Consider the following 13763-nt stretch of genomic DNA (forward strand, 5'->3'; position numbering starts at 1 on the left):
TAGAGCTATGAGGCTAATCCTCCCACCTTTAGGATTCTTTGGTAGTTATTTTAAGTCTAATGAGGTTGTTGGGGCATGGCTTAATAGGCTGATTGTGGGCAGATGGCTGTTGCCTTGTCTTATTTTTATCTTCTAATGCTGTTGAGTAGTACCATAGTGGAAGGAGTAAATATTTGTTTGATAAATATAACAATTTTTGGAATTGCTCTTAGAATTTGAGGATACTTGTTGCCAGGTCTCTGGAATTTGCTTTCTTTTAAGAAACTTTTGATTTACTGTTCTAAATGTTTCTTTTGTCTCCAGGTTTTGAAAGTATTTTAGAAGGGCTTTATGGACCAAGGCTACGAAGAGACCTCAGTTTATTTGAAGGTAAATGAGCCAGCTTTTAGAGTAATGACCTTAACTTGCTGTTTTTTCTTTTAGCTAAAGGTAGTTTCAAGTATATATCTTGAATTTTAAAAAGGAAATCTTCCAATGCTTTTCTTTCCAATGTTCATTTACTCATTTCCAATGTTCATTTGCTTATACTGTGCATAAGCAAAACACTAGGTAGAATGATACCTAGGTTTTGTTCCCATACAGTGGAATTTGGATTAGCTAAGCTCTTCTGCACAGCTCTTATGAGAATTACTTACTCTTCTGGGATAGTGCATCTCCTACTTCGTTTTTGAACATCATCTAGAAAGGGCAGACAAGCTGCTCAGCTTCCAATTGACATTAAGTGGTAAAATGAAGGTAGTGGATACTAGTTTAGGCTTGTTGTGGTCAAGAAAGTGTATGGTTTTTATATACTCTTTTTTTACATCTTTATTATATATACACCAAACTTTTAATTTTTATAATACTTTATATGTGTATATATATATATATATGATGTCATAGTATGCTTAAGTGTGTGTGTGTGTAGATATATATACATATAGATATATAGATACATACATATATATACTCACACACCTTTTACATTACCCTTGTAAGACCTAGAATTAGTCCAAATGGGTTTTGGTTTTGCTGCAATAGCTGTCAATGACACATTAGCCCTTAGTTAAGTATGGAATTATTTATCTCTGACAACATGGGGACTATACGGCAAAAAATTGGAGTGTTGAAAGAATTGTTTTGCCAAGTTCATTTTGACTTAAAAAAATGTTATTTTTATTATCAAACCTTAGAAATGCTCCATCCCATTTCTTTACAATTTGTTTTCTAATAGTGTATTTTGTAAAGGATATCACTTATTTAGTGCTAGTACATGACACAGAGTGGCATGTACTGTATATCTTTACTTAGAATACTTTTGGAGAAATTGCTTTAACTTGGTTATGGTTTTGTCCCCTTCATAATGTGCAAGTTCCTTGGCCTGTATCATATGTGTAACACAGTATTTTCATGGGGAAGGAGAGGAACTTGGAATACTACTTTCCTGATGCTTTCAGAATATTTTTTCCTGTTTCAAGCTAGACATGCCACTAATAAGACATTAAAACATTTAAGAAATGTGTACAGTTGGATTAAAGCTTTTTTTCATGACTAGTATTCTCATCTGCTATGATAAGCAAGCATATTTGAAAAGGGAACAGGATATTGTTATAAATGTGCAGTATCTTATTTTTTTAATTTTTTTTTTTTTTTCTTTTGGATAAGGCAGCAGAAAGCACCGAGTTAATGAGTGGACAAAGTCTAAGCTACAGTTAAAGGGGCATGATACACTACACAGTAAAGTTTATATTGCTTCTTTAGAGTTTATGTGTGCAGGTATTTGAGCTTAGGGGTAAAGTTTTAACTTTAACTTATTTGTCTCATGCTGTTGAAGATTTCTTACCTATTTATATCTGATATTTCTGTTACTTGCATATCTTTGCTATTCAATGCCCTTCTGACTTTGCCTTGCAAATTAAATTTGTGGTTATCTAAAATGCAACATTTCAGAGATTTTCTTTTTTCAATTTCTGAAAAATTTTGTCAGTAATGTGCAAGAGTTCTTTAACAATTAAAGCCTATTTCCATGTGTGATGCATCTATAAAATTGACTTTAGTTCCAGAGCCAGCTGCAGAAGAGGGATGGCATGGTAGCTTGGGATGCCCACCTTACCTTGTTTTTTGGTTAATTTCTATAGATACAGTATCTGTAACTTCAGTAATGCAGAGTGAAATTGTTTATACTGGCACAGTAGAGGTCAGCTTTACCATTAGTATAGTATGTAGTATTTCTGATTTGAAATCTGAATTTTATTGTAAAGATTAATACAGAATTCTCAAGTAAAATTTGTACAAATCTTTCTGCTGTCATAAGTGCCACTTTACATTTTAGAGATAATGAAGCTAAGATACAAAGTAAATAATTTGCCTTAGTTAAAAGAAGAGGCTGGTAGAATTAGAACTCATGTTTTTAGACTCTAAGCAATGTGCCTGAATTACCGCATCTTTTAGACTGTTAATTTTCCTCATCGTAACCACTAAACTAATACTGTCAACATGCAATATTATGGCTCATTAGTAAAAGTGTGTTTCCTCAAACATACTTCAAGAAATTACGTGGCTTTTTTGGGCAGAAATATGTGAGAATTGGCTGAAATATATGCTGCTTGGATACATTTGCATTTTTTTTCTCTTCTGTTTTTGGCTATATCTATTGTGACATGAAAGAAATCAATAATGTGCATAAAATGTAACATGACTGATATATTTCCTCCTTAGTTCTGTCCTGAAATAGTATTTCATCTATAGATTAAAATATTGCATTGTATTATCTTAAACTTGAATGAATAATAAATTGTAATGACAAATTTAAATGGTAAAAGGTACACTTCAAGTTTTTCCTAGACTTTTCCAAGAAAATACCTTTTGAACCTTTTTTTGTGTCTTGAAATTCTTGTATATGTAGGATTTACTTTGGACTTTCTAAAGTGGTTCTTGTCACCATTATTCAGCACCAGTTTGTTTTCCTGTCTGCTTGGCTTCTGCAGCTTCTGGTTGCAAAGGGGTCAAGTTCTGTATCTTGGCATATGACCTTGGCTCAAGCTTTGAACTGAGGCTTCTTATGTCGTTGAATCTTTAGGGCTTTCTAATCCTTTCCTTATTCCCATTTTCAGCTAAGTAGATTCACATCTAAATTGTTATTCTTTACATTCTAATTATGGATAGTTAGCTAGACTGTTAAAAAGCTTTTCACCCAATAGGGTGGTATGTGTGTACTTTCTTTTGGGGGGCATTATGTGCTGGGGTTCTAGTCTCTTAACCTCTGAGGAAATGCTGTGTCTTGTTGGAGGAAAGCAGCTCTCAGTGCTCTTTCTCTGCCAGAAAAAAATCGTCTTTGTACAGAATGAAAGCTTTTATTTTTCCTTATGTTGTTTTGGAGTATTTATAGTAGTAAAAAATTACATTAGAAACACAAATCTAATTGAATTGGAGTTTTTATGAAATTAAAAATATTAAAGACTTGATAAATACTTTTAATATACTAAATAATACTAAAAGCTGTTTTAATGTACTTATTAGGAAGCAGTAGTGCTGTATAAAAAGAAAGGGGGTGATGAGTTCAAAATTGTCACAAATACCTGGAAAATCTTTTGGGATGTTATTATAATCAGAAAATACTGGTAAGTAAGAGCCGAAGTTTTAAGCTATTTTGTATTTGGATTTACTATACAATTATTTTGTATTTTAAGATATAAACATGGAATCTGTTCAGTACTATAGATGTCTGAATTAATTTACTTAATTTGGCATTACTTCTTGGGAAAAGTGGTTTGGGGAAACAAAGATGTGAGCCTCTTAAGAAATGAAAAAAAAAATATTTTTTGTCAAAGTTCACCATTTTATTCTTAATAATTGGAAATCAGTTTAACAGCTTTGTGCTAAAGGGTTTTGGTTTGAAATAATAATCTGTACTGTGTTTAGTATTAAAATCCTGTTTGCACAGTCTTAGCAACCTTTTCTCATGGGCTGGCAAGCATTATAGGTTGTCTGCAAATCTTTCATCATCTGGCCCCAAGCAAGATAAAAATGGGGAGGGAAGACGATCCTTACCCTAAATTCAGTGCACCAAGGAAAGTTTGTTTGGCTTTAAGTGCTATCTGTGCCTCTGATTTTTCTGAGAGTATGGTTGCCTATCTATAGTTAATACTGATCTCAGGATGTTTCCTGTGGTGGTGACCTGAAACTGTTGGCTGTCTGGCATTTTGATATATCTTGTATATATCTGATCATATTACTTTTGCTTAGCTCAGTGGCAGATTTAATATGTCTTGCACATGATTTATGCTACTTTGAATAAAGGGTTTAGTGTTAGGTAGATCTGGTGTTACTTAATGTTTGCTTTTTTGGCAATACACAAGGATTGCTCTCCAGTTTGACTTTTACCAGTGGAAATTCAGGATTCCAAGGCAGAAGAACTTCTCTGAAAGTATAAAACCTGTCCTAGAATTACGTGTAGAATCCCAAGGTTGATAAATAGTTTTCATGGTTGCAAAGAAAATAACAAACTTGTTTTGAAGGAATAGTGTTTTTATGCTGTGGACCTCCTAAAGGAATAGATCCAATGGGCTGGGACAGGTAGATTAATTTGGCAAAAATGACTCATTGTCTCCTGTTAATGTCCAGCCAAGAGAAATACCATGTCTGTTTTTAATCATCAGCTGTCCAACCTGTAAAAATTGCTGGTTTGCATCCATGAAAGTATACAGTACAATAATAGAGAATTCTGTTCTAAATTAGTATTTTAGACCTGAGCAAACTGGATTTAAATCATAATATGGAGTTAGTTTGTTCGTGCTCAACTGCAGAACCTTTATTTTTCAGAGTAATTTTATTCTGATTTTGCCTTTTTAACAATATCTTTGAGAAGTAGTAAAAGTTCAGCAGTTGTAGGAGGAGGGTAGTGGGCAGTGGGAAACAACCCTGCAGACAACAAGGTCAGAGAAGGAGGAGGGGAGAGGATCTCCAGTCACTGGAGCAGAGATTCCTCTGCAGCCCTTGGAGAAGACCATGGTGAAGCATGTAGAACCTGCAGCCCATGGAGGACCATGTTGGAACAAATATCACACTGCAGCCCATGGAGGACCCAGTGGAACAGGTGGAGATGTCCTGAAGAAAGCTCCTGGAGATCCCATGCTGGAGCAGGCCTCTGTCAGGAATTGCAGCCTATACAGAGGAGCCCATGCAGGAGCATGTTTTCTGTAGGAGCTGTGGGTCTAAGGAGTGGTCTCTTCCTGAAGGACTGTGCCCTGTGAAAAAGACACATACTAGAGCAGTTCATGAAGAGCTGCAGTTGTGAGAAGAACACTGGAGCAGTTTATGAAGGCCTGTAGCCCATGGGAAAGACCCTAATCTGGGGAAAAAAGAGCAGGAAGTGGCAGAGAGGAACTGTTATGAACTGAGAGCAGCCCGTTTCCCATCCTTCTTGCACTGTTTGGGGTGGGGAAGGAGGTAGAAGAGTCAGGAATGAAGGAATGAAGCTGAAGCCTGTGAAGAAGGGGTGGTAAGGTGGTTTAGTGTTTTCCCTTTCTTATTATGCAAATCTGTTTTTATTGGCTATAAATGAAATTGATTCCCCCCAAGTTGAGTCTGACTTCCCTGTGACAGTAACTGGTAAGTGATCTCCCTGTCTTTATCTTGACCTACAAATTTCTCCCCCTGATTTTCTCCCCTACCATCTTACTTCCTCACCCCCACCCTATTGAAGAGGGGCAGTGACTGGGGGATTGGCAGCCAGCCAGCCAAGAGCAGGCTACCATCAAGTGCTATTGAAAGTAGATAATCTCAAGAACCTCCCTAAACAGAACTGACTGTAATTTGGTAGTATGGAGAAAAGGAGGAGACATACCTGGTAATTAATAATGGGAATGAAAAAGTTGTTTCTGTTGTAAACACAGGAACTGGAAATGAACAGGATGGAGAAGGCTTTGGAGTTGTAGTTAATCGTGTTTTGATTCACCTTCCAAAACACTGCAGCTGTAATAAAGGCTGCTGCTTAACTAGAATAGTGTAGGAAAAGTACTGCCTGCAGTGTAAGGAAGTCTGGTGTAAAGGTAAAAGATCTCATCTTGAGATCTTGGCCCCCATGTTCAGGAAGCAGGTGTTCGAATGAGACTTGTGCAGAAGAGATGGAGTTGAATCTCATGAGGAAAACCAGGTGGACTAGATTAGCCACAAAATTAAGTGTAAAGGGGATAATGCAAGTCTGTAAATGCATCAAGGTGCTAGATTCCGAGCTATTGTTCATGGGTACAAGAATAAAATTCCACAAAAGCAAACTGGAATAAATTGCCGTGTGCAATTTTAAACAATAAATTAGAAGCTTAATTTTAATTATTAGCGCAGTTGGTTTGGGAAAAGTTTTAAAGTAACTGGTGTTCATGAAGAGAAGAGTATTGGCTGAAAACTCTTAATTTTTGAAATGGAGTTTAGTAGCTTGTTTAAATAAAGTAAGTTATGTGCCTTCATTCAGTAGAAGACTGGATTTGATATGGGCAATTTAAGTCCTGCATTCCCTCTAGACCAAAGTACATTTTCTGATAAAACATATAAAGGTACTTCTCTAGATATATCAAGAGCTACAAGTGAGTATAAGGCTTGGATTTACCTATGGTGGTGGTATCAAATAAATTGAAATACTATAAGTATAATGCATGTAGCTCACATGGTGAGGAGTCCATATCCTAATTCTTAGCTTTTTTTTTACTACAAGTTTGCATGCTTAGTTAAAAAGAATGATGTCTGCAATTCAGAGATTTCTTTGCAATATTCAGATGCCTCCAAGTAATTATGACAGATAATCAATTTAATTACACAAATTTACCTTTTCTTTTAAGAAAGGCACTCTCTGCTATTCGTAACTTGAGCTGTACAAGCCAGACAAGAATTTAAAAATACCTAAAGAATTGAATATGACTGAATGCATTGTACCAATAATACATATAATATTAATGATAGAATTTATTTAAGAGAAATTTAGGAAGTGTATTTTGTTCTCAAAAGCCATTTTTGCTTGTTTAAAACATCTAGCTTTCTTTTCTTCCTTTAAGACTGTGAGCCAGAAGAGCTAACTGACTGGTCTATGGATGAGAAATGTTCCTTTTGTAATTTACACAAAGAAACAGCCAGTGTAAGTATGAGCATTATATTAAGCATTACTCGCCAGCACTCATTTTTTGGTATGAAAGTAAGAGTCAGAGAATTGAATTTTGCAAATACGTTTAATTCTGCATTTTGACTCAAGGTAGTTTGATTTTAGTGGTTCTATTCATTCAATAGCTCAGTAATTTAATTGTGTATTTTACTACCAGCAGACTAACTTCTGAAAGATGTTATGATCTCCATATGTTTTCTAGGATCGTGCATCAGTTTTCGGTTCTTCACAGTCAACGCCTACAGAGGAACTGTCATCTCAGGGCCAGTCCAACACTGATAAGATTGAATGCCAAGCAGAAAACTATCTAAATGCACTCTTTCGAAAGAAAGGTAATACAAGCATGTCTTTTGTATTATGAAGTATGACAAAAACTCTAGAAGAATCAAATTATTCAGGGTTAATTTTGTTTCAGAAGTATTTTTTTATTTATTTACTGAAATAGATGTTTCTGCTGTTTCTCTTTTTTATTCCTTTGGTTTTCCTTAATCTTTTTCTTACTTGAATCACCAAATGAAGTACTAACCTTCCTACTTGCCATTCCTCTTTGTCACCTTGCATTATGTGTCATTCTTCTGAATCCCTCCTCATAAATAGTATTGGATTTTTATTTTTACCGTGAGCTGCTACTTTGGTTTCATGCCAACCTCAGGTGTCATTCTCTGGAATTCTAAGCATTTAAACATTTTCTGTTCCTAAATTCTCACTTCTGGTTTTTAATGGGAAAAGCATTTTAGGTGAGAGAATATGCTTTGCAGATTGCAAAATGGGATTTGGGATCTTCTTGCACAAAAGCTGCTCCTTCAAATGCATCTAAGTTGGAGGTTAAAATTTCTTGTCAAAATATATTAATTCTTTCACTGTTCTTGTTCTTCGACACTCATCAAGATAGAGCAGTACATGAGTGAAGTCAGTACATGACACGTCAGCTTAGTTCATGAAAGTTACTTGGTTAACTGTCAGCAAAAGCAGAAATACTAATTTTTTTCCTAAAATTCATGTGACTGAAGGAATGTGAATGAAGTTACTGTAAATGCAGTAACTACAATTTTCATAGGTTTTTCTTGGGTTTAGTATGTGGATGTGGATGTCAGAAAAGCTGAGTGACAGCTATTCTTACTTTTTTTTTGGTTTTTTTTTTTTTTTTTGTTAGGGAGACAGCTCTCTCTTTTAATACAGCGTCTCAGACACTGTCTCTCCTTCACATAGGGACAAGAAAGCAAAGTTAGTTTTCTCCCTTTTACATTGCTGTAGCGGGAGAGATTATTATGCCCTTGAACCTGGGGTATGTAGAATCTTTTTCTGCATAGACTTTGTGTCTACTCAGTCTACATTTTGCTTTTTTGCATTTTAAAGAACTTGAAATGGAGTGCAACAGCATTTTGAGTCCATCCTTCGGACTCTTTGCTTTCTTTGAAACCAGCTATTTTCCATTTGAAATAAAAAGTCCAATGAAGTGGGCACGTCATTACTTCTTAAAGTCTTACTGTATTCTCATCACAGGCCCAATTGTGTGGCATCTCCCTAGGCAGATATTTTAATTCCTTCAAATTTCTACTTTGTCAGAGCTCTTCTTGGTCTTGATGTGTACCGTGTTTTTCAGTGTTTGCCTGCTTTATGCTCCTGCTGCATGATCTCTCTTTATACTCCTTGAGAGGAACTTCTATCATGGGAGAAGTGAAACTTGGCATGACCTCACCTTAGTGGAGTGAATGACTTTTAAGTTTTTGACAAAGAACATTTTGCTTTTAGCATCTTCTTTAGGTTTGATCTGCCAGATCAGTAATGCTAAGTTGAAGAGGTTTTGTCTATTGAAAAACAAAACTTCCAGTTGTTTTTGTGATTCTCTGAAGTATTTCTGTATTCTTGAGTAAGAATTTACTAAGAATATTGCTTCAGTTCAGGTTTTAGTAAAGTCTTTGAAGTTGTTCAAATTACGCGAAGTGAAAAGGAAAAAATAGTAAAGGGCATGTGAAACCAATTTTCGAAGTATTCGAGTAACTGGTTTGGATTTTAGGAGGAAGAATGAAGAGTTGTACTAAGAAAATCCCAAGTCTGCTTTCTGAATTTTTATAGGTTTTTGACTCCGAGTATCAACTTAGGAAGAAAGGAATAAAAAATATTCCAGTAATTGTCAGCTAAGGAATAGTTCTTATACCTGGTCCCAAACCAGATATTCTCTTGTTGTTAGAAAATTGTAGAATTTTTGTCTGATTCTCTTTAAAATGGAGGAGCACTTGTTTGGATTGCAAACTCCTCGAGATGATCTACTCTCTTGCTATTGTAGCTAATTTAGGCCTCTATGAGCAACTTGCAGGACTAGTGAGAAAATTAGAGAGTTCATTTGTTAGTCCCGTTAATCTTTTATTTTGAAGAAATTTATATATGTTTTTTTAATTTGCAGACTAGTTTGAGGGGATTTGGTTGTGGGTTTGGGGGTGGTTTTTGTATCAGGAAACTTGTTCAGATGATCTGCAAACATGCAGCCGTGATATATTGTTGTCTGGAGCAGACAGCCTTCAGACATTAATGTATGACAATTTGGCTGTAGAATCTGGGGCAAAAGATGATAGAACTCCTGCTGAAATAGGTAAACTCTTGAAAAGCTATAAACAACTAAAGTATTCCCATTAGGAACCCAACTTCACCATGTGTTAGTGAAAGACTAGTTTTGTAGTCAGTTGTCTGTGGGAAAGTCCTGTGCTCAGCAGACTCATCAGCAAATCTCAAGTCCTTCTTGTCATCAAGCACTGATTGTTGCCCTTAAACAGTGTGTCTGAAACCCAAATGCTTTCTTCCCAAATATGACATCTCTCTTTACCCTTTTGGTGGTGTAAGCAGAGTAGACTGTGGTGCTTTTCCACTTATGTAATGCTGATATTCAACTGTTCTGTTTTGTTAAGGGAGAAACACAGTGTGCTTTAAAAAATATATATTAAGTCTTTTTTCACTATAAGTATTATAGAATGTGACACATGATCATTGTTACATCGCGGAATCACAGTTGTTTAAAAGCTTGATTGGACATTTTCTTCATGGACTATTAATTTTCCTTATTTCTAGTAATACACATTGTGTGTTCTTAGAAGCCCATTTTTCCATGCAGTATTAATGTGACCTCTTTAAACAAAACCAAAGAAAATAGTTGTGAATCAGGTTCTATCTTCAGGATAGATGATCCATCAAGAGACAACTGAGACATGAGAAGCTCTTGTAGAAGTTAAGGAATTTAGGCACAAAATTATAGAGAGAATGTTTGAGATTACTTGAGTCTTTTCAGATTCTCTGGGCTACTCTATCAAGTATCTTCAATGCCATGTTTCCCATCCCAAAATAATTTTCCTGTAATTTTTTAAAGCTCTTTACTATTTGCAGATATCCAGGTTATGTTCTAAAATATTGCCATTCATAAATATGGTTTTTTCTTACACCATACCATATACCTGAATTTAACTTTGAGTTCTTCTGGTCTTTTTCTAGTTTTCTTGCTGTTGCGTAGCTGTCACAAGCTGGTTACGCTTCTTGGACAATGTCTATTTAATTTAGCAAACCTATGACAATGTAATCATGCACACATTATCTCAGATTAAAAAAACCTGTTATTTTCTAAGGTGTTTTTTTGAGTTGCACACACTGCTTCATCCAAAACCTGCAGTTTCTTTTGATTAATAGTCTTAAGAAATCTAATTTGTGCTTTCAAAATCTGGACGTTTTTCTGTAATCACTGAGAGCTTTGACACAGTTTGTGCGTTAAACTGTGACAGCTTTGCTCTTCCCCTTAAACTTCATCAGGAAAGAATGTTCAATGTGGTTTCACTGCTTTCTTAAGAAAATAAAGCATACTTTGTGTTGACCACCTACCTGCCAGTGTTACTGTCTTCACTGACTGCATTTCTTGATCATTTCAACTACATTTACGAGGATTCATAGAATATGACTGGATATAGAGTAGTGAAATTTGCAACCTGAATAGAGGAAGGAAAAAGGTGGAATGTTTATGAGAACAGAAGAGTGAACTTATTCCTTCTGTTTATTGGTCAGTCAAGTTAACTGAATTAATCATGATACATGGCTCAGAATAAATAGCTGTATTCCTGCTTTAACGTGCTGATGACCTAACAGTGACCTGAACAATTTTACAAGTAGAGATACGAACCTCACTGGGACAGTGGCTGTTGAGGTGGGGTTGTTTAAAGAAAGTGTGGCTTTTATGTAAAAAGGGGAGAGATGGAGTGAATTTATCAAGCACACTAAGAAGCAATCATGTGTTCTTGATCCTGCTCCTCACACAACTGGATTGAAGGTAAAAGGGGGATTGTGATTCCCTGCTGCTTTTCACTACCTTTTGGCATTGTGTCAGAAGACAAATGAAGTCATTAGGTTGACTTTTTAATGAAAAAGTACTGGTTTTCCATAAATGGAATACTGTTGTGGAACACTATTTTGGGAGCTTTCAACTCATTGTTCATTGTCTTGCCAAACAGTCAAATCTGTCACCACAGACATTGCAGTCTAGTGATTACATATAATGTTAATGTGCAGAATAGTTAATAGTACAGATTTGAATAGTTACAAGCTCGTGCAGCACATAAACTGAGGAAGTATTAATCCTAAACATGAGCTTTGAGTTAAACTAAGTCATTACAATTAGTCATAATTACATGACATTTATTACTCTCTTCTCTTGCATTCAAACTGTTACCTTGACAGTCATGAGCAGAAAATATCAAATTATATCATACAAATTCAGTCTTCTTTTATCTTAATAACATCAGGTCTGCAGTGATCTGAGAGAAACTAGAGGAACATTAAGGCTAACTTTTATTCTAAACCTTTAGAGACTGTTCTACTGGGTTTGAAGTAGTATATATGTACATAACATGATCCATGGACTACATACAGGTACGTTGTATTTTACAACAACTGTGAAAAACCGGAGTTTACACGGATGTAGGCATGTAAATTTAAAACTTAGCAAGTTTTAGCTATAGTCACAACTCCTAATAAAACATCTTGGAAAAAAACCTCTTCAGGTCATACCAAGTCTATCTGGTGCCATCTGCTGATAACAATTAAGAAATATTTGGTAGTGATACTAAGTTCAGTTCTAATACCTTTCTTGCCCAAAATGTGTGTTTCACCATGTTTCAAAATTTTATATGACTAATTACAAATTTCTCCTGTGTAGTGGAAGATTGCTACTGTGAATCACAGGATGGATGAAGCTCTTCCCCATGTTGGGTGGAACAGACTGGGTGATGAGATACTGGAGAGGAGCACTACAGAAAGGGACCTGGGGGTCCTGATTGACAGAAAGTTGAATATGAGCCGGCAGTGCCCTGGTGGCCAGGAGGGCCAACCCTGTCCTGGGGAGCACTTGGCACAGCATGGCCAGCCGGGCAAGGGAGGGGATTGTCCCACTCTGCTCTGCACTGGGGCGGCCTCACCTTGAGTGCTGGGGACAGTTTTTGGGCACCACAGTATAAGTAAGACATTAAACATTAGAGAGTGTCCAAAGGAGGGCAGCAAAGATGGTGAAGGGTTTTAAGGGGAAGTCATACAAGCAGTGGCTAAAGTCACTTGCCCTTTTCAGCCTGGAGGAGACTGAGAGGAGACCTCATTGCAGTTACAGCTTTCCCTTGAGGGGAAGTGGAGGAGAAGGCACTGATCTCTTCTACCTGGTGACCAGTGACAAGGCCTGAGGTCAACCTCAGTCCCACAGGTGTGCCAGGGGAAGTTTAGGTTGGATATCAGGAAAACATTCTTCACCCAGAGAGTGGTTGGCCACTGGAACAGGTTCCCCAGGGAAGACGTCACAGTATCAAGTCTGGCAGAGTTCAAGAAGCATTTGGACAATAATCTCAGGTGCACGGTGTGACTCCTGGAGCTGTCCTGTGCAGGGCCAAGAGCTGGACTTTGGTCATCCTTGTGGGTCACTTTCAACTCAGGATATTCTATGATTTTAAGACAGGGTCAAAGTCTTTACAGTGGTGCATAGCAGGATAATGATAGATTGTAAACAAGTTGAAATTAGAGGTTCTTTTTAATGTAAGGAAAAATGAGGACAGGCAAGCAGTAGAACATGCCACCCAGAGGTTGTAGAGTCTCCCATTCATGGAAGTATTCCTTACCTAACTACATAAAATCCAGAGGAACTTGCTTTGACCTCAAAGATGTCTGCTTTGAATAAACAGTTTTACCAGTTTTACCTCCCAAGGTACTTCCACCATGATTTACCAGTTAATGATTTGCGTAACAGAACAGTCAATGTGATAGCAACACTGTTTGCGTTTATGGCAGATAAGTTTAGACTACCTGGTCTAGCTCTGTTGATTGAATATGCATTTAGCAGCAAGAGCACTTCAGATGCGACCTGGGAGCACATTTCTCAGAGTACGTGCTCTTAGATGCACACACACCACACACACACACACCACCCCCCATCATATTACCTTTTTAGAGCAAATTAACTTAAAATCTGTAAACTGACAATAGCTGTAGCCGTTGAATATATGAGAAATTCTCCTGCATTTATTCTTCAAAGGGAGTATTTGGAAATCATTACAAAAAAATAAACTATTACTGAAGAAATTATTATAAAAACAAAAAAATAAGTCCTTTATTATTCTAACTA

At 36.4% G+C, this 13763-nt stretch overlaps 1 protein-coding gene across 8 annotated transcripts in view; it reads left to right on the forward strand.

The window, feature by feature from the left end:
* LCORL (ligand dependent nuclear receptor corepressor like) overlaps positions 1-13763 on the forward strand; it is an 82005-nt gene that overhangs the window by 24941 nt on the left and 43301 nt on the right. For all 8 annotated transcript variants that reach the window (XM_058837532.1, XM_058837533.1, XM_058837529.1 and 5 more), the window contains exons 2-4: positions 304-369; positions 7026-7105; positions 7332-7461. In XM_058837532.1, the coding sequence (XP_058693515.1) occupies positions 304-369; positions 7026-7105; positions 7332-7461 (276 nt within the window). The remainder of the gene's footprint in view (positions 1-303; positions 370-7025; positions 7106-7331; positions 7462-13763) is intronic.

This window comes from Poecile atricapillus, chromosome 4, assembly GCF_030490865.1.
Source record: "Poecile atricapillus isolate bPoeAtr1 chromosome 4, bPoeAtr1.hap1, whole genome shotgun sequence".
Taxonomy (NCBI): Eukaryota; Metazoa; Chordata; class Aves; order Passeriformes; family Paridae; genus Poecile; species Poecile atricapillus.